We start from the raw sequence: 22,870 nt of genomic DNA on the forward strand, positions 1-22,870 counted from the left end.
TAATAACTTTTATTAGCGATTGTATGGGGTAGGCAAATTAACCAAACTCTTATATGAAAATAGGAGTATGTTTAATGTTATGATAAATACAAAGAAAAATGAAATAATGTATGATCTAAATCTAGTTATTTTTGCTTCAAATAAGGTTGTTGTGATGTCAACATTTTTTAGATTTATTTTATAAATACCTCACCATTTTCAATCACAAAAAAACGTAATAGGCTACTTTTCAAACTAAAAATAAAAAAGTCAAAAAAGTAAACAATGATAAAGAAAAAAAAAACCTAATTACAATCATATAGGAAAACAAACAATAGAACAAAGACAACTGAAATAGACCAGATATACTCATAAGTATCCTCATAAATGAGTTGGTCTTAAATGAACATAAAGAGTTGAGAGAAAATGAGACGCGTGTGAGATCCCAGTCACGTGCAGCAGCGGCAGGTCTTAAAGTGACAGCAGACTAATTCTGTCTGTCATTAATCAAAGAACAAAGGTAACAGGGTTTATGTGAGGATTTTTTGAAGTTCACTTAAATTAAAAAATGTTCTATTCTTTGAAGCCTAATTTGTGTAGCTTTCAATAACTCTGGCCGATCTGAGATATAAACAAAACGCTATAGGCTATTAAAAGAAAGGGGTGGAGCTGTCTCAGTGGATATTACATCAACACATTGAATAATGCTGTGCATTCAAGGTCACTTCAGCGGGCCTTTACAATGGAAAACATTTTTAGTTTTTTTATAAATCAAATTTGAACACACTCCTTCAGTTTGAACACAATGAAAATATCAGTCGGTGGACCAAGAGAGCAATTTGTGACTTAGCACAAAAGCAATCAGGTGGACATTTCTGAAGTACAGCATGTTCCTTCCTTAATAAAGGGACACAAATTGGCAGTTTTCTCTACCCAGAACACAGACTACACACAACCATCTCCACATTTATTTTTCAAGACCCTGACAACCAGGGCAAATAAATAACATTCTCTATGATGAGAAACTCTTTGGAGTTGCATTAATGATCAAATTGATTAGAGTGAAACAACCCAGGAGATGCCAACCCCTAATCATGTTTGAGAAACAATGCACTCCTGCCACTCCTTCCTCCACTCCAATGACTCAATCTACGTTTCCGGCATCAGGCTCTGCCTCAGGCCCCAGACCATTGCCTAAACTCAATCACTGCTCAACACAGATCGGCAGACTCTAAGAGCCAAGGTGAAGAGATGTCATTTACTCTGGTACAGTAGATGTCGGTCTGTGTGACTGATGTGTGATCAGACCCTGTCTTGCCTCTAAATGCACACATCTGTTTCAGTACCCCGCAGAGGTACATATTAAAGTCCATGTACAGTATCTGTTGTGTGCTTTTATTTAGCTCGTTTTTTTTCTCACTTTTTCCCCATATGCATTAATACTCTTACATTAGAAACAAATTAATGCTCTATGCAAATATGGAAAAAGAAAATTAGCACTACTCTTACATTTATTGTAGAATATAACCTGCAGAAGCAGAGAATACAGTGCTTTAGGTGGTTATTATAGAACTGGATTTTTTTTAACACTGAAAATTCAATTAGCAAAGCTTTAACCTGTCTTTATTTTGTCAGAGATTTATCTACGATACATTTTATGCAAACTGGACAAAAGGCCCATTTTTCATGTTGCAAATGTTTTGTTCATTGTTAGATTTTTAGTTAATACATTAACTAATGTAAACTAATAAAACGTGTTGTACACTGTAATAACTAAAAACTAACAATGAAAAAAACATTACAGTATTTATTAATCTTTGTTAATGTTAGTTAATAAAAATTGAGTCGTTCATTGTTTCTTCACATTTTTTGATTGTTGATTTTGATAATGTTTTAGTAAATGTTGAAATTAATTTTGATTAATAAATTCTGAAGAAGTATTGCTGTTAAGTAAAGTAAAACCTAATTAAACTGTATTGTAAAGTGGTATCAAATATTTTAAGCTGTATTTTAAATTATTAATTAGTAATTTAAATAAATAAGTGTGGGTGTGGGGTGGGGGGTTAGAAGGAAATTAGTAGTCATAAGTTTTCTTTCTTATTGTACAAAATATTGTCAACTTTTTCAAAATAAATAAAACCCCTAAATTTAAAAAAAAAAAAAGTAATTTAAATAAATATTTAGAGAGGTCATGACACGAGAAATCTTTTTACATCGCAAATCATAAGTAAACAATTTCATAATGCTTTGACTGTAAATAATAGCGAGGGGACAGTGATATTTTTTTCAGTAGAGAAATTGTGTGTAACGGATCAATGTTGGAATTTCAGAAAATGATATCAAATTCAACCAACAGCATGTCAAAGATTATAAACATTCAGTTTAATTTAACCTTGAACATTATTTAAAAAAAAAGAGAGAAAATGATTCAGAGCAATTCCCTTGTTCCTCTGAATCCCCTCCCTCTCTTCCCTTCTCCTTTGTCTTTACAAACACATCATCTTAATCTGTGCTGTATTATGTCCGGACAAGACATCCGCCCATTGCGAGGCTGGAAGGAAGCTACTTGATCATTTTTAGCAGGCCAAGGAGACAAATGTGATTGTGAGCGTCAGTGGTGCGGAGCCGTGCTTCAGATCGAAATTCATTTTAGGCTGTGGCTTTCCCTGCATCGCTGGTCTAGACAAACATTCTGTTTCCAAGACTTCTGCTGGGCTCTCCAAAGCACTGCAGATAATTTCATTACAGACCAGTGGATCAATGTTGCTTTGTGCTCTTTAAATACTGCACTGGTGAACTTGCAGCCTAAATGACTGGTCTTTGTGCCATCAATAGTTTATAACAAAGGGTCTTTTTAGTCGCAATCTAGTTGCACAGACAGCTGTTGAAATGTTTCTACATCAAATTCTTGATTCAGTGCTAAATGTCCTGTTGAGTCTAATTACAATGACTGGCATTTATAAATCAACTGGGCATACACACTCAAATGTGTAAAATTGTCATTCATGAAGTTGGCATTTCACAATACATAAAAAAGCAAATGTAATGAATACAAAAATAAAAATAGCAGAAAGATAAATTAAAAAAGATAGATAAATAGATAGATATTTAAAACGTTTTCCACTACAGACTGCAGAGTACATTACGTAAAATGTGTGAAGAAAATGCTGTATTACTGCTCCTAGAAATAAAGCTCTTTCTGATTATGCTATGTTAGCCACTTGACCAAATGTTGTTTCTGATGCACGCATCCAAACAGTTGCTCGCCTGTCCAATAAAACACATAATATATTAATGAGTCTTTGATGTTTCCATGGTTTCTACGGAAGTAAAACCGGAAATCGTGGATATGACATCATTGACAAGCGACGCAATGACACGGGTCGTTACACTAATTAACCCTCAGGTGCTCTTCGTTTCGGAGTCACACTTGTTATCTTCCCGGTCAAAAGTGACCGGACACCTAAAAATGAAACTTTCTCCATCCCAGTAAAACCAATGCAATTTATTTTTGTTCTATAATATTTATTCTTTTTAATTTAGTATTTTGAGACAATTTAATTTAATTTATTAATATTTATGCAATATTTATAGTTTATTTTTGCCATGGAAAAATATATATATTTTTCTATATATATATATATATTATTTTTTTTCAAAAAAATATTAATGCAGTATTTTAGTTTAAAATAGAGTCTAGGCCTTCAGAAAAAAAAAATGTTTTGAAGAGAATTAGCACCATCTGGTTACAGTATAGAGAAAAAGCGTAGAATCATGGTGCAACCACTAGATGGCATGTACAGCTCTCTATGGAGAGGCATGTGAATTCCCCAGCTGTTTATGAACACATTTTTTGTTGTTGTTGGTGGATTTGAATATATAGTTGAAACAATCTCAAAAACTATTTCTTATTAAAAAAAAAAATATTCACAAATTTTTTATTTTTTTTTGTCAATTTGCCATTCGTTTCCTATGGGTCGTCATTTTTGACAGAAGAGCAAAGGTGTGACTCATTTTTTTACGACCACTTAAACTGCTCGAATCATGACCTCAATTTTTTTGTGTGTTCACATACCCAATGCCATAAAAGTGACCAAGTTTCGTAATTTTCTGAAGAAGCTGTGATTTTTAAATATTCAAAACAGATTTCTTTAATCACAATTTATTGGTGTTTTTGTGTATAAAAGTGTGTGTGTATGTGTGTGTGTGGGTGGGTATGTCTGTTTTGCACTCTTGATATTTTAGAGTGTCACCCCTTCAATGCTGAGCACTTTTTTTCTGCATCGTGGCCGATTTGTAGATTGTACACACAAAAATTCTCAAAGTTTTTGTGTTTTTGTCAATTTCCCATTCATTTCCTATGGTCGGTCATTTTTGACCGAAGAGCACAAGTGTGACTATTTTTTTTACGACCACTTAGCCTGCTCGGATCATGACCTCAATTTTTTTTGTGTTCACTTACCCAATGCCATAAAAGTCACTAAGTTTCGTAACATTCCGATGAAGCTGTGATTTTTTACATTTCAAAACAGAAAATTTTTCGGTCAGAAATGACCGAAGAGCACCTGAGGGTTAAAATTGTTGGAAACATTTGGGATAATGCAAATACACAAGTAAAAAAAAAAAAACATCCAAAAATCCAAGAAAAATTTAGCTAATGTTGCATCTCAGGTAAATTTATCTTGTTTTAAGTGTTTTTGTCTTACTATTCGGGTTGTGCAAAACAACCAATTATCATAATCGACTAGTGGAGTGAGCCTTGTATAATTAATCAGACTGTGTCAGGTCCACAAAACCCCATTCAGACACTTTTTTTCAGGGATATATGGACACTAAGCCCAGACCTCCAATAGGGTAAGGCAACAATTAAGCAAGCACAATAACTATAAGCATTTGCTGTACACCATCAGTATCAAAGTCCTCTCAAGAACAGCTCATATTGAGATTGGCGCAGAGGATGCAGAATGATTCATTCAATAATCTGAGCGCGCCGACTCACTGGGTGATCAAAGAGAAGATTTGACATTGAGCCGTCTTCATTTATTGTTTTAGGCGGTGTGTTTATACACAGATGGTGTGTTGATGCCTGTAGCGGTGCTGCTTTAAATGAAATGAATTATGAGATGAGAGGTTTACACCATGCTGACCAGCCTTTCTAACAAATATATTTGATTGATTTAAGGCGAGACACGGCAGGCAAAAACATTGATTTTTCATGGAGTGATCAGTTTTGATATTTTGGGCTAAATTACTCCTTTATTATGTGTTATTTCAAGCTACTATAAAGACAATGTTGAAAATATAAATTAAGATGTTTATTACATTTTGTTTACTTAGCAGATTTACCAAGAAGTTATATACTGAAGTCTGTCTTGACGATATCGTTGTAAACATAGACATCATATAGATAGACGCCCCATCAACTGCTACAGCCTATTGGCACGGACGAGCCGTGGGGCCGCCATCTTAAACCGGTCATCTGCTCTGCTCAGTTTAATCTATTTGGCAGGTGCAATGAGCTGTCACCGCATTTAATTAATAATTTCTCACTGAATACAGAACCGATTTTCACGGTCTAACCTGTAGCTATGATACAAGACACATGGGATATTTTATTCACAAAATACAAACATTAGTCAGGTAATGTTAAATCTTACTTGTGAAAAGTAATTCCCGAGCGATAGTCCACCGATTTGAGCGGGAATATGCTGCACAGTGCTTTGTCATCTACTGCTGCTATACAACACAATAGGAATATGACCGGTTCAAGATGGCAGCCGGATTTCTCGGTGCCCAGCGGCCAATCTAGTCTCTATATGACATCTATGGTTGTAATTGTAAAGCTCTGAATCTCCTGCACAATGCTATGTAACCCAAATATGGTCATTTTCTTTCTATCAGTAACCAATCGTGAATGTACAAAGGATGATTTAAAGCAAATGCTAACGTGATTCGCTCAGAAGCATCACGTAGTGTACTCTGAGTGCCAATGTTAATTTATTGAGTTACTGCATTTGTAGGCCTTATATGCCTGCCATGTTATTAAATAATAGGTTTTCATGAGGTTGAAATATTATACATTATTATTATTATTATTATTAAGGGCCTGAGGATTTATTCTGTTTTTGAGCTATTTTTTTTTCAATAGAAATGTATTAAATTCCCTACTTAAATCTTTAACCCCTTAACTGTCACCCCCCCCCCCCCCCTTTTTTTTTGAGAATGGGGGTTAATGCTCTATTCACACTTAAATGGTTGTAATTTAAGAATGCCTTGGAATATATACCCAAGTTTGGTCTTGTTTTAAAGAAAACACTCAGCAGATTATTAAAACACTTCAAAAAATGAAAGTATGAAAAAGTTTTAATGGAAGTTTTAATTCACAGTAAATCAAATATACTGTACTATATATTTTTTTATTTTATATAAAATATATATTTTACAAAATATTTTTACTCTAAAATTACTATAAAATCAAAGCCATAAATCGAACCAAGTTATGTTCCAAATTTGAAGTTGATATCACAAAAATTGAAGTTCCCATGAGATTTTGTTTAGGCGTAGTACCAAAAATAGCCACCGGGTGCCATTGAATTCCATTGAATTTAGTTGTGTACATTCTGCCATAACAAATTAATACATTTCTGTCCAAATATCAATTTTGTCACAAAATTTGGAACCTTCAGACTCAGACCTTTCTGACAATATGTGTTTTGTCAAGATTAATAAAGGTTTTGATCATAAATTATGAAAAATAAGGATGCCCAAAAGGGGAGGAGCCTCATAAAATAAGTACCGTTTCTATGGTAACGCAATGTTCAATTATAAAATGGTTTTCACAGGATGAATTCTGAGTTTATAAGCTTTCAAATGATACCTAATTTATGATAACTACTAAAATGTGTGATATAATAAAAAAAGGCGATAAAAAATATTATTATATTTTAGAGGATAATATATACATATATATTATCATTTTTAGAGGATAATTTTATACTATACTTTTTATTTTTTATTGAAAAATACTAGATTATATGTTTTATTATGAACTTTTAGCATAAAAACCGAAGTTTCAATGATTAAAAGTGGGTGCATCAACTTTTTGTGACAAAGGTCAGACCTCCTGTTATGATGCAGATTTTCTTGTCATAAATTCATTAATTACTCTTCCTACATAATTTAACACAAAACAGGGGTCGAATATTTAATTAGAAGTCTTAGACCTTTCCAAAAATATATAATTTGTCATAATTAGATTAGGATTTAATAGAAATATAGTGAAGTAAAGTTTTGCTTTGATATGTGCAAAGTCAGTAATTTGCTTGAGACACTATACATGTGTAGAAAGAATTATTTGTATTTCAAAAGTATAATAAAAGTAAATGCGCCTTCCGAAAAAAGAAAAAAAAATCAATATAATAGTGTTGTATAAAGAAAATAAAAAGCAAATATGACTATCACAAAGATGTTGTGTATAAGAAAAAGACAAAGAAAGTTTGAAAAATTAACTTCAACCGTCAGAAGGACAGCTCGTGAAGAACCAATCATGTACAGAAAGGAATGTTCAAATTCAGAGGAACAGTTCAGAAGAAACGTTAATAATAAAAATAATAAAATAAAACAAAATACAAAGTGAAAAATCACTTTTGTAGCTTTAACAAAGACTAATTGTATCTAATTTATACAGTGAAGGCTATGCAGCTATTTTACATTTGATCATTTAATTTCTGTACCTGAATACTGTTAGACTGGCCTGAAAAACAAACCACTGTTTAATCTTGGTTCTATTGTATTTATGTAATGCTTGTAATTTGTAAAAATGTGTTCATTATTTTCAATGCAGATTCACCCCCATACAAAATCAACTTGATCTTTCTAGAATGATTAACTCGTTCCAAATATAGCTATTCAAGTAATCTGGTGAAACAGTTTTCATATATATAAATATATAGCAGGAAAACTTAATATATCACAATGTCAGTTTCTGCAATATCGCACCTGTTGTGAAATCAGTGTAAATTCAGCATGAAAATGTTTTCTACTCACATAATTATGCAGCTTAAAGGTAATTAATTGTGAATGAATCCCAGTGTCCTTAAGCAAGCTTTTAAAAACAGTGCTTTAAATACTTCTTCAAAGCGGAGGTAAAACAATTTAAATTCATCCTAGCTGAGCTGTTTGACTGGTAAAAGGGGACACCCTCCCCTCGAGGGCTCGGTCCCACTTCAATGACAGAGCTTCTTCTGTGAGGCTTCTGGCACTGTTACAAGTCACCATTTAAGAGAGAACCAACTGGCGTCACTCTGTCCTCACGTGCGAGTCTCTCGCACACACCCGCACATAGACACGTATTCTATCTGAGGCTTTCAAGAACAAACCTTGTTCTCTGAATAGTGTTCTATCTGATGTTGGGTATCTCCCCTGAGATTCTGGTCTAAAGGCACAAAGGCACATGTCTCTGTGTGCTGGTGACGTACTTGAGGTAACAGCACTTCTGCGTCATTCTGAGTTCTGCAGGTGTTTAGCAGGGTTTATAATGTACCTTGAGTAAATTATTGTATGTAGAGCTTTGGCACAACTGGTTACTGTCTGATCATTAAAATAATAATAATAATCTTTCTTTGTTTTTCCATCATCATTTTATTTGATTTCCACTTTATTTCAAATAAAAATAATAATTTTTAGTAGTTGAAGTTTTAGTTAAAATTAGTACCACTGTTCCAAACTTGTATGTACAGGGCTCCAGACTGCGACCAAATGGTCGCATTTTGCGACCAAAATTTGAGAGTGTGCGACTGAATTTTACATCCAGTCGCACATGTGCGACCAGTAAATTTGCCACACGTTAAACGCATGGTAAAGCGTGGAAGAGGCGCGTCAATGAATCCGTGACAAGAATAGCGCGCGTAAACGTTTGTGGGAAGGAGACGGAAACAAATATCACAACCTGATGTGCGTCTGAGCAATCAGCGATCTATCGACTCTTTAGTCGTTACCTAGCAGCGAATGCAAACAAAAATATAGCTGCGAGCAGCGATTGCGGGCCCAAGCCGGTGGCACCGCAACCCCGATGCCTTTAGTTACCTAAAGGCACCGGGATGGTGGTACCACCGGCTTTGGCCCTTTATCGCTGCTCACAGCTATATTTATATTTAATATAAAGCCGGTGGCACCGCCACCTTGGTGCCTTTAGGGTTATTCTGTATGACGTGCAAAAACGTAACCCCCACTTTGACTGTCGAAAAGAAGTGTATTGTAGAGCTTGCATCAATGCGGACTCGATGCGCTGTGCGCTGTAACTCCATGTGGCTTTAAGCGCATCATTCTCCACTCGGGATGCGCATAAGCGTTTTGTGCCACACTGTACTGAGCCTTTCATATCATAATGCAGTGACGCAATGACAGATTATTAATTGCCTTTCTTGTTCTGTTCCATCTATTATATGTAGATAATAGATAGGACAGAGCACTAAAAACCTCAAACAAAGCACTAAAAACTTAAGCTGTTTGCTGTGTAGTCTGATAATGAGCTGTTTGATTTGCACCCTCTTCCTATTCACTGTCCTCCATAAAAACCAGCTATTCAGGTCCATGTTGTTCTAGAAAGTTTGTATGTTGCTGCCTCATTTAACATCTCTGCTATACATTTAAAATAATTATCTAAAATAATTTATCTTTTTGATTTTTGTTATCTTGTTTTTCATGAATGTATTTTACAACAATACAAAGAGCAATGTGTATTTACCACTAATATAGTTTGTAATGGCTTTTTTTGTCATAGATTATAATCATATATTTTTTTGGATTTGTTATTTATCTTTATAATGAAGTTGTCTGTATTAAGTAGATTGTGTTTAACACACACAAGAGTGATTTATCAGTTCAACACATAGTTATAGAAATTCTACTTTATCTAAAAAAACCTGCACTTTATACATACATACACACACACACACACACATACATAAATACATGTAAATAAAAATACAAAAAGAAACATCAAATGTGTTTTTAGTCAGAGTATTATTTTATACAGAAACAAATTTGTAATTCAGAAAAGAATGAAGTTAGTGTTTTAAAATCTTAAGGAAAACAAATATATTGAAATATAGCACAAGAATTTTAAATTCATTCAGCTTCAATTACAAATACAATCTTACTTTTATTTAAAGCAAACTATACATTTAAAAGATGGGGGTTATATGCCTATTTTGTCATTTAAAAAAAATACAAAATTGTTATGCAAAAAGACTAGGACTTAGAGACAAGGACTTATAGGAAAAATTGCAGCCAGCCACACTGTGTGGTTCAAACATACATAAACACAGACAACAGCCCTCCCCTCCCCCCCACACATACACACAAACACAGACAACAGCCCTCCCCTCCCCACACAGACACACACACCCACACAGAGAGAGAGAGAGAGAGAGAGTGAGTGAATCGCAGGGGAAATAAATCCATTCAAACTACAATATCTGACTTTCTGTTGCTCAGAGCGAATGACTTTAAATTGGAAAGTTGATCGGCTTGACGAGAACAATATACGTGGAAAGTTTTGTAACTGTAGGTAAAATGAGCAAAGTTATAACACATTTTATGTGTCCTTTTTTAGTCATAAAATTCATTTCCTCGTCACGGCCAGACCGTTCGAGATATCAAAAATCCGTCCGGAATTGAGCATCCTCAATGTCTTGACTTCATGCACACCGAGTTTGGTTGTGATTGGTAAACAAATGCGTTGTAATTTGATGTATTTCTCCTAGGAGAATTATTCAAACAACCCATAATTCCCAACTTCCTTCTTAAAACTTAGAGCACGAAAGTTGTTTGGCCTGATGTGATCTTTAATTGTACCAAGTTTCATATTAATTCATGCAAGTGTGTTTGATTTATGGACAAATTTTCGAATCCCAGTCCAGGGGGCGCTGTCGAGCCGCCCTGCCACGCCCGGTTACCAGCTTCTGCCTGGCCCTGATGGCCATGGGTTCTGACCCGTGTGCAAAGTTTCAAGAGTTTTAGAGGATGTTAAGGCCCCCGAAAATGCCAGAGAACTCGCACACAGCAAATAAAGGGTTAAAATTAACCTGACAGGCGCCCCTCCTCTCACTCACACAGAGAGACACTGAGAGACTGGCAAAATTCTGAGATTTTCTCTACATTCAAACAAACATATCTGACTTTCTGTGGGTCCTAGCTAATGAGTGCCAATTAGAAAGTTGTCCGGCTCGAGGAGTACAATATACATACCGATTTTTGTAACTGTAGATAAAACTAACAACCCCACTTTTGTCAAAAGGTGGCGCTACTGAGCCCTCACCACGCCCGTTTCTGAAATGTTGCACATGTCTACTGGCTAATAAATGTGATGTGTCTGTCGAGTTTCATGCAATTTGAAGCATGCTAAGAGTCTCAAAAGCATCCTAAAAGAATGGTAAAGTTTGATGCGTTGCCACGGCAACAGTTTCAAAGATATCAAGAATCCATTTACAGGTCTTCATCTGCCATGTATTTGCATTATACAGATGAAGTTTGAAGCAAATCGAGTTAAAATTAGAGGGTGATTTCAAAGCATTTTGAAAATGACACACTTCCTGCTGCCAGTTGGTGGCGCTATAACTTTGACTCACAATAGTCACATCCATGTGATCGTCCTCTTACAGCGAACACACTGCTGAAGTTTCATCAAGATCGGTTGATGTATGCTGAAGTTATGATACACTTCCTGTTTCACGTTTCTCGCCATAATTTTGTTTCCTCGCCACGGCCAAACCGTTCGAGATATCAAAAATCCCCTCGCAAACTTTCATCCTCAATGTCTTGACTTCACGCTGACCGAGTTTCGTCGAATTTGGATCAAAGCTCTAGGAGGAGTATTAAAAATTCCATTGCGAGTGTTTTACGAACAACCCTAAATAGCCGACTTCCTGTTGGGCTGGGGTAAAAAGTAAAAGCGCGAGGTATAGATGAAACGATGAGATCAACATGTGTACCGAGTTTCATATTATTACATGCAAGCGTGTTTGATTTATGGACCAAGTGTTCGGACCCCGTTCCAGGGGGCGCTGTCGAGCCCCCCTGCCACGCCCGGGTACCAGCTTCAGCCCGGCCCTGATGGCCGCGGGTTCTGACCCGTGTGCAAAGTTTCAAGAGTTTTCGAGCATGTTAAGGGCCCCAAAAGTGCCCGAATAGTCGTTAGAAAAATAAAAGAAAAAAAAAAAAAAAAAAAATAATCGGAAGGAAAACAATAGGGCCTTCGCCCTTTCAGGGCTTGGGCCCTAATAATAATAATAATAATCCTAAGGAAAACAATAGGGCCTTCGCCCTTTCAGGGCTTGGGCCCTAATGAAAGTGGAACGAAAATACGTCACTCATGTATGATTAGGACCGTGGAGCTGCAGCAGCGATCCGAACCATTGACAAAATAAAGCCCCGAACTTGCCAGTCGCGGGCCGATCTCGCTCACGCAACACTGTTACTAGAGCCAGTGAAGAAATCCATTGAATTCGCCTCAGAATTAATAACATTAACACCACGAGATCCAGTGAACACTTCGATTCGGCGCAGAGTTCTGTTATAAACCATATCAGATCAAACAGCGCTGACGTGGAAACCAGGAAAAACACTTATAGAAGGCTTTCAGTCCACAAATCAGCCTAACAGAACCATGAATTTATGCAAGTTAACTCTTACCATAAATATGATAATGTGTAAGTAGCCTACTACACATCCTTTCCCAGCACTTCAATAATATCATATAAATGTTTTATTTTTTTGTATTTTTTATGTGATTACCATACCAACACATTTTTTGTTCATCCTTTAAAGATTGTCCTTAAACGAAAAATTTTAAGATGTTGGAAAACTCTTATTTAAACACTTAAAATAATAATAATAATACCATTGTAAACAGTAGGATGTTTATTGGCTATTTTCACTCCATATACATATTTTCACTACTTTTATTAATTAATATTAAGACATTATAAATGATAAAAACTAAAGTTAATTTCATCTACACCCTAAATTAAGCTTAGTGATTTATTGTTAGCCCCAGTGCTACCAGATTTTTTTTTTTTTTTATAGAACTGTGAGTTCTCATTTGAGGTGATGCTGCCCTCAACTTTGGGTCTGGAGCCCTGTGAAGTTAAAATAAAACAGCATATCATAATGTTAAGTCTATTTATTGTTAAAGAATTTGTCAGTATTACAGTTATTTTGTGGGAAATTTGAATAATTGCATTGCAAGCTTATTTAAGGTGTGCCCCTAAATTTTTTGCTTGCGCTCCTAAAATTTTCAGTCAGGGGCAACAGCGCTCCTAGTAAAAAAAGTTAGTCTGGAGCCCTGATGTATGCATTTTTAAACACAAAAGATGATATTTTAATAAATGTCTGCCAATGTTTGTCTTTTTATATCATTCCATGTGTACAGTATTCACAAGTATACACACCACCACAAATTATCATAACAGTAGTCTGTATGCATAGAAATAGTCTGTGCATTATATTTCAAGTCTTCTGTAGTAATTGTATAGCTTTGAAAGTAGAACAAACCAAAAAACTGATGGTTCACAAAAAACAAACAAAAAGTTTTCAACTAACAATTTGATCCATTGCACAGAATCACCGACTAGTGTTCTAGTGGCAGCAGTTAACAGTTCAACAGAGAGAATCACTTAAAATGTTGGTTCGTTCTGCACACAAACCAATCGTATGACTTTAGAAGACTTGGAATGTAGCACACTAACTGTATGGACTGCATTTATGGTGTATCTTTGGTGCTATTAAAGGGATAGTTCACTTTGAAATTAATTTTTGATATGCTTTAGCTTACCTCAAGATGTAGGTGTCTTTGTTTCCACGGTATTTTAAATTTTGACATTTTTCAGTCAAACCGTTGTTGTCTATCAGTCATACACTGGAGGCTAAGGGGCTCCACCAAAAAGCGTGCACAGAGAAATTAAACATGATTTAATTACTCGTAAATGCAAGTACACATTGATGGCCTAAGACACGAAACAAGCGTTTTTTTGTGAGAAAACGAACAGTATTTATATCGTTTTTACCTCGTGTAATCACAGTGACGTCCAAGTGATCTGAATCAGTTGGGCAATGTCCAACTGAACCGAACTGAATCAGTTCAATGTTACGCCGGAAGTGATCGCTTGCGTGTGACGTCACTCAATATTTACACGGAGATTTCGGAAGTTTTACCTTTTACAAAACATATTTATATATACCGAAATCGTCTTCCATTACGGTTTCCCTTATATCTAAATATGTTTAGTGAAAGGTAAAACGTCCGAAAACTCTGTATAAACAAAGAGTGACGTAGGCGCGCAAGCGATCTCTTCCGGCGCATGCGCAGACCGAAGCGCCCGTGCCGTCAGATCATTTTGTCATGGCTATGATTACAAGAGGTAAAAACAATATAAATACTGTTCGTTTTCTCACACAAACCGCTCGTTTCGTGTCTTAGACCATCAATGTGTACTTACATTTACGAGTCATTAAATCATGTTTAATTTTGACTTCTCTGTGCAGGCTTTTTGGTGGACCCCCTTTGCCTCCAGTGTATGACTGATAGAAAACAATGGTTTGACTGAAAAATGTCAAAATTGAAAATACTGTGGAAACAAACACACCTACATCTTGGATGCCCTTGAGGTAAGCTAAAACATATCAAAAATTAATTTCAAAGTGAACTATCCCTTTAATACATCTTTGGGGGAGCATATTAGAGTGTAGGATGCAATTGTAACTGCGCCAAATCAAACTCTGTGTGAAGAGAATGAGATTTACTGGAGGGGCAACTCATTTACTTACTTTGTTTTATCAACCTCTTGTCGGCCACCACAACATTCTCCGCATCCACAACAATGACCTTCCCGTCCCGCGGGCCCACAGCGAAGTTATCGAAGCTGACGTCCAGCAGGTAGAGAGCAAAATCGAAGTCGTTGTTGGTAAGCTGCTCAGCAATGTCCATCAGTTGCTTGGCCAGGTCTACCCTCTTTTCCCAGGGAGCATTGAAGAAACTCCACAGCTCCTCACCCACGTAGTTCACCGCCACCATCCGCCCACAAGCACCCAGGTACTTCGCAAACGGCCAGCCTTCGTCTGAAGGGAAACTCTAAAAAGAGCACACAAGAGAACGATTTGGAGTTTATATACAATGACAGTTAAAAGACCATACCGAGCGAGTTTTCGAAATTCCCATCGTACCCCTTCAACAGTCATCAAGTTCAAATGAAAACGTTTCATCGGCCAAACTAAGTTGGCTACTCCATACGAACTTCAAATACCTTCATAAAACAACAGTAAATTGGACTACGGGGAATTGTGATTGGTTTCAACGCTGACGGTAATGCTTCTGGTGTCCAGACGTCGGAATTGCAATGTTTTGAGATGAAAGCTAACAGCTCTGGTAGGAGGGCTACTTGAAGAGGGGGGGAAACACTACATCAATTGCATGCAAAACAGCAGGTTATTATTTTAATATGATGCTTGTTTTGTCTGACTCACATCGGGGCAGGAAAATTGTGGATGCTGGGGAGGCATCTGTCAGTTGTGACTTTACTTTGCTATCCTCTTCAGATATACACAAATGAGGCAAGTAAAGCAGCTGTACCCCAGTAACTGGGTTGGTCTCTCAGGGCCTTGAGTGGGCACGTCTCATTACAGCGACTCTGTCTATTCCATCTACCGCGGCATGGAAAAGCAGAGTCAATTAGATATGAAAGAGCACAAATTAGAGCAAAATAAAAGGAAAAAACAAATACATTCACTGTCCAGGAAACAAAATCTGGTTTATTCAATCAGAGGGGCACTCTATTTTAATGATTCATATTTGAAATGTACAAATTCGTCGTCTGGTTTTTCTGTGGGAACTTGATATTCAGCAATAATTTCACCTGCTTTATTTTTCCGAGCTACTCAAATGACTCACACGGGCTTCATTGATATTGACAGACAGCGCTACGCAAGGGAAAAAGGCGTACAACTGCAATTGGATTCCCTTTTATTTCACAGTCAGAGAAATATAATAGTGTAGTTTAATCTGCCTCAGAATCTGGTTAAAGTTTAATGTAGAGTCTCATTAATATTTCACTATACACATATTATTTAAAAACATACAATCAGTAAAAGGACGAAGAATAAAATGGCTGCAGTTCAGTACGAGAGCTTTTTGTTACACACTCTTAGACTGGTAATGCAGAACGGTAGAACACAAATGGTGCATTCAGAAACCCATACAACCACACTGCTTGAGCTATTTTAGCAGAATGAAGTATATTGAACACAATATCTTTCTTTGTGTATGGAATACCCAGTTAAGTGAATTTACTGAAGTTTGGAGTGATGGCAATACCCCTGAGATGCAATTGGATCTTAATAATAGTGTCAGATATCTTTTAAAAATCTTAAAGTGTATGTGCCAATATCTAGCAACGAAACCCAGTAAACTAATCAAGGATCTTGCCAGGACGTCACCAGTTTTAATTAGGGTTGGGTATCGTTTGAATTTGAACGATTCTGATTCCGATTCCTTGTTTCAATTCCGGTTCCTAACGATTCTCGATTGCGATTCTTTTAAAAGGCAGGGTCAAAAAAGTTTAGCTAACCTTGCTAACCAACGGCCTTTCTGAAGAAAATCAATAATTTCTGAAGGAAATACTCCTTCTGTAAAAATACTCCTTTTGTCACAAATTTAGCATTTTGCCGAGATTTCGTTATTTTTAGAAAAGTGAAGCCACACTTTGGATCGCCGACGTAAGGTACTCATGTTCGACTCGCGTGGTTATGCCAACACTTCCGGTAGACACTTCTTCGTTGGTGTTGTTCAGTGGTTTCTTCTTCCGCTCAGTGGACTGTGAATATCGAAACTAGGAATCGAAATTTTAACTTTTGAACGATTCCGGGAAAAACGAAAAGTTAGTCTCGGTTCTAATCGATACTCGATTCTCGATACCCAACCCTAGTTTTAATATACAAAAGTTGGTGTTTTAGGGTGTAAACGACATGCCAGATAGTTGTGCGATTGGATACACCATGCCAATCGTGTAATCTTAACATAAATGTGCTTACACGTGCGCAAGTAGATGGCGAGAACGCGTTCATCTGTACGAGATTTGATCTATGATATGAGAAGATGAATGTAGAATGAATGACATTACTGTACTGCGTCTACTTATTCCTTACTATTACTTTGCATGCATACCATCTTACACTTATTATTATACTACATTACAGCCTAACAGAATTATATGCATTTCGCTGCTCTTATCTGTTGTCTGATGCTATGTGGAGTGGATAAGCATGTAGGCTACAATGTTTGACATACTGCTAGCCATTTATGATACAGTTGGCATAAGTTTTTATTTTGCACTACTTCACAAGCTGTCATTTGCCGGCAGCAGTGTTGGGAAAGTTCACTTTCTATGTGAACTAGTTCAAAGTTCAGTTCACACATTCGTTCTTTTTTTCCATATGTTGCAAGCTTTTTTAAATTTTATTACTACAGCCCATATACAACCACAGATAACAATTATTTTATCGACGGGCAAAGTTCGCACAGAAATGTACGATTTTTCCCATAGTCACAGACTTTGTCATAAAACCCGTTTAAATGATCATATGACGCCTCCTCGCTCGCTACTTTGTCGACGGCAGCCGCGGTGCGAAACTGGCGTCTTTTGTTGCCAGATTGGGTGTTTTTCGCTACATATTAAGGCCCGTTTACGTGTGTTTTAGCAGTTTTTTTGCCTGGAATGCTCTATAGAAATCTGGCACCCTATTGTATGAAGTTAAACTGAGAGAGCGTGCGTTCACAAACACCAAAATGAACGCGTTCACAGTAACGTTCATCAGGCAGTAATACAGTACGTTCAGTTCACGTTCGCCCAAAACATTGAACGCATTCAGGCACAACACCGGCAGGCATATTCAGACGAAGACTTCATCACATGATGTCACTTTGTGTAACTTATAGCTGCAAACATAAGCAAACAGACCTTTGCTTTGACTATAAAAAATATTCCTGTTTTTCACCTCCCATACGACAGCGTTGTCACGTTTTCACTCTTGAAAAAATGATAGCAATCTGTACTTTTGTAGGCTTTCAATTTTGTACAGTGTAAGATGACGGATTCTCTATAAGATATATGTAACATTAAATATCTCCAAACTCCAAGTCTGGAGAGAAACCTTGCCAGCTCAAAGCAATGAAAACATCAGCGGGTGCTGTGTATGGATCGCACGTTCAGAGTATGTAAATATTTTCTTGATATCTAATTTTAACATTCGGTGACATACTGTATGGTCTAAATAGTTCATTGATTGTAGTCTTGGAAATTTGCAAGGCTGAAATTCTCCTGGCTGGCCACTGTTTGTCGCCATTTTGTCAGCGTTTGTTGCCTGCCAGGTATCCATGGTAGTCACGTGACTGCAAGTATGAATTTTAATGTTATGTGCTTTGAGACATGAGGTGTTTTGGAGGAGGTGTGGCTTTGCTGCATTACAACAATGAAGCCCACTGCTGTATGAACCAATATTTGGACCAAATACATTACATTGTGCTTGCTCTCACAAGTAACAAGGTCACTGTCCCTCATCAGTTCTTTCTTGTCAAACCCCTTCCTTGTCTTCCTCTCCATCCGCAGTGTACATGCAGAAAGTAGACAGCTTTGATGTTGCACTAAGCCTTTGACTCTTTAGCCGTGGCCTCTAAGAAGGGACAGATAAGATAAGACTTAAACTATCAGGCGGCGCTCCAGTTAGACCAACAAATCCAATGCGGTAAACAAAACACACACTCCCCTCGTAATCAATGCTTTACCGTGCCAACAATTTCTACAAATCCAATTTGTTACAAAGCACTATAAAATGGAGTGTGCAATAATAACAATATTAGCAAACTCTGATATTAGTAATTAGCGCGAGGCAGAGCGGAAGCGGGCGTGCAGTCTGCGAGTAAGGGCGGTCAATACTCTAAGAGGACTGGGTCAATCAACAGAGAACAGCTGAGCCTCAAAGCGCTGCTCACTCTCAGCACACTTCCTGTGTTTTGTTCGATCAGGGGCTCTCCAGAAGGAAGGGGGAGAAGTCCAGGGAGAGGGGAGGAATACACCTCCCAAACCTCAAAGAGAAGGATTTGAATAAAGAAACAGCAGGCCAGTAGCTTTTGTGTTGGGATTTGTTGAAGTCTTGCTCGGTTAATGAGGGTTAAGGGTGGCCTTTACCAAAGAAAGACATGCGTAAGGAGGCCCGGAGGCTGTTCTGCAATACAGCATACAGGCGCATTTACATAGCTTAGTTCATGCAGCAGCAGCATCTGTCATTCTGGGATTAATTCAATTGGTCAAATGCGACTTAAAAAGTTAAGTTGAATAGAGCATTTATTAAAAATATATATTCATCAAAGAATCCTGAATTTCTTTGCATCATGGTTTCCCAAAAATATTAAGCAGCAATATTAAACGGTTTTCAACACTGGTAAAAAGAAAATGTTGCTTGAGAACCAAATCAACATATCAGAAATAAATCACCAGAATAAATTACATTTTAAAATATGTTCAAATAGGAAACACTTATTTTATTACCGTTTTTTTTTTTTTTTTAAATAGAATAAATGCATAATCAATCATGACAACTCTTAAAGTAGTTTTGGTGTGTTAATGAATATATCATTGCAAATGTATTAGGTCTGCAGAGCAAATATGGACCAGCTACTACCATTAGATACACAGGCTCGCTGCTACATATATTCTACATGAATGGATGTTCATAAATCCCATAGCAGGTGGAGCTGGGGGAGGTAGAGGGTTAAGGCCCTTGCACACCGAGCCCGAAATTTTTGCACGTTAAAAAATAAATACGACCTCACGTTATGTCAATCCCACTCGCACCGGTTCGATTTTCTACATTTTTCGCATACGTAGCAAGCAGTTTGAATGGTGTTTTGACAATTCAGAGCCAACGAATCAAAACGCATATGAAAATGTATCTGTGTGCAATGGCCTTTACAGAGGAACTGTCTCAGGACTAGCCAATAGCAAACAGACTATTTAACAATATTATTTAAATAGTCTGTGTTGAGCAAGCAATGTTTAGCAAGCAATCGCAAGACCAATCAGCTCATGTCACAAGGTAATGGTGCTATGTATTGCATATGGGGTCGGCGGTATTTCCGGTGAAGGTCTAAGGATGCTGAATTACTTCCGCCGATCGTAAAAAGTCCAATGCAATACCGAGAATTTATATTGGCTTCTATTAGTGCTGTAGCGGCGCGTCGATGACGTTGATGCTTCGACGTCAAAATTGCGTCGACGTCATATTTTTGCGTCGACGCTTCTTTATTTATTTATTTATTGCATGTTTCTGGCGGTACAGCTTGCCACACACACGTGGGAGGCCGAAACATTTCGGAATAGAGGACGAAGACAACTAGAAGTGAATGTGCTATCCATTAAATGAATCACACACAGTAAACAAACCCTTAAAAAAAAAAAAAAAAAAAAAAAAAAAACTTTGCAATTTAGACGCGCAAACTGGGTGCCGGTGTGGTGAGACGTGCAAGCTCGGGCAGATTCGGCTTGAAGTCATTCATCCCGGACGCGGCACCGCATGCGTTGTTACAAAAAAGGCGTACACAGCCACAGTCTTCCTGGTCTTGCGCACCCAACGCGTCATTTTTGCCGCACGCACATTCGCGCTCGTGTGGACGTGTGGAGTAGCCTATAAACAAGGCTTTACTCCGTGTCAGCACGCGCTCTGATCAGTAGGTGTACAAACCTCTCCCGAATCGATTCATCTCCATCAGTAGCAGCCTCCGATCGCACCACTAACTCCGCCTCCGTTTCCCTCCTCAGCTGATATTAATATTTAAACATTCTCTATGATAAAAACTGTTTGTAAAAAAAAAAAAATTTTAATAACACGGTTTTGCCGGTTGTAGAGTTATAATGATGGTGTTCAAATACATAACATTAGACTAACGTTAGCCAGCTTATAGTATCTCAGTATGCTAGTATTTATTTGAGATACATTGTTTTTTGTTGTTTTTTATTAATTGAGCAGCAGAAAAATATTCTTTATATTAGTCGTCCAATTAGTCATTAGATTAGTCGACTAATCGATAAAATAATCGCCCAACTAATCGTTTAGTTAATAATCGTTTACCCCAGCCCTAGCTTCTATACTCTATGGCTATACTAAAGAAACGTTAGTCAAAAAAACAGACAAAACAGACACCTCTCATTTTGTATATGCTTCTTTGTTTATCATATTAAATAAACCTAAATGACATCTAAAAGTATTCAAGTTTTGCTTCAAAGATGGGAGAACTTTTCAAGACTGTGCCATAATCCCGTTTTCCCTCCGCTTTAAATCTCCCCAACCGGAAACTGAAGAGCAGCCGAAGAACTTATGCATGCATACAGCCAATTGCATGTAAAGTTTCAAGACTGAATTATAATAGTAACAATACTATTTAGTTATTATAACAGCTGTTGGAAGAATGACGTTATCTTAAACGTTGCCATTGCCATGATGATTGGCACATATTTGTATCTGCTGGGTATCTGAATCAATGTTTGAGCTTGTGATACACAGTGAAAAGAAAGTTAAAGTAATGTAAAATACAGATTCAAAACAATACTTTAGGTCAGTAAATTTTCTCAACACACCCATTAATTGATACCCCTTACACACATTTAAATAAATGGGGAATAATTTAGTAAAAAGTTCAAGTAGTTAATCATGTTCAGTCCATGAAGAGCTAACAAACATCCTGCTTATTTGACGCTCCCCCAGTGCACTTAAAGCTTTAATCCAGTATCCAGGACTTATTAACGTTAGCGATGAGGCGTTGAAGTGGCAAAATAAATTGGAAACTGGGGTCTCATTTAACGTTGACTAAACTTTAATATTAATAAAAAGAGGTGCTTGGGTAGAATCATTTCCCTTTATCTTTTTTAAGCATGGTTATGAGAGAGAAAATGTTAATTTAGTGGCATTCAGAAGTGCTGAGGGAGCACAACTCCCCCTGAAGCGAAACTGCATCCACTCAGAATCAGTGGAAAATTTTCATTCTCATCCCCATAACATGTTCCATTCTCACCTCTTACGTGGTTTATTTTGAAAAGAGCCAAAAATCAATCTTCTATTTTTTTCTGAAAAATCACTGAAAATTTTAGTCAAGGTTTCTCACCTTTTTCATATGTAAATCAGCTCAATACTAGGGATGCATCTTATATCAAATGCCATATCGGTATCGGCCAATAAATGTTAATTTTGAACGTTATTGTTAATGGCTGTTTAAGAAAATAATGTCGTTGGTGTGGGAGTTTTTAAATGTGAATAAAAAGAGGACATATTTCCATTATACAGATGTTTATTTTGGTCATACATTTGATGATAATGTCCTTTAAATTTTAATTTAGTACCAGTTAACTAATTCTTTTGGTTATAACATTATACATGTATTAAAATCATATATTATATCAGTTGGTGAAAATGTGCAACACAAGAGCACAATTACTCATTCAAATCTTGTAAAATCTACAAAAATCCCAATTCCATCTGGCTGAAATCGTAGTCCTGGTAATAACCGTAACCCCAATGTCATGTATAAATATAGCTATATAACTAATATCACAAGGTGGTAGTATTTGTGACTTACAGGTGAAAATCAGGTGAAAAATTTGAATATAGTGCAAAAGTTCATTTATTTCAGTAATTCAACTTAAAAGGTGAAACTAATTTTATAGACTCATTACAATATGTCATGCTGTTATTTATTTTATATATGAATGTACAGTAATGGCTTAAAAAACGACTAACAGTTGACTAGGAAATTCTTTAGTCAGGGGCAGCCCTATTATTTTGGCTAAAT

General features: G+C 36.7%; 1 protein-coding gene across 2 annotated transcripts in view; it reads right to left on the bottom strand.

Moving 5' to 3' along the window:
• Nucleotides 1-22,870, bottom strand: part of dipk2ab (divergent protein kinase domain 2Ab) — a 49,142-nt gene that overhangs the window by 3,818 nt on the left and 22,454 nt on the right. For both annotated transcript variants that reach the window (XM_039666509.2, XM_039666510.2), the window contains exon 3: nt 14,806-15,109. In XM_039666509.2, coding sequence (XP_039522443.1) covers nt 14,806-15,109 — 304 coding nt within the window. The remainder of the gene's footprint in view (nt 1-14,805; nt 15,110-22,870) is intronic.

This window comes from Pimephales promelas, chromosome 22 (genome assembly GCF_988280905.1).
Source record: "Pimephales promelas chromosome 22, fPimPro1.hap1.1, whole genome shotgun sequence".
NCBI classification, from domain to species: Eukaryota; Metazoa; Chordata; class Actinopteri; order Cypriniformes; family Leuciscidae; genus Pimephales; species Pimephales promelas.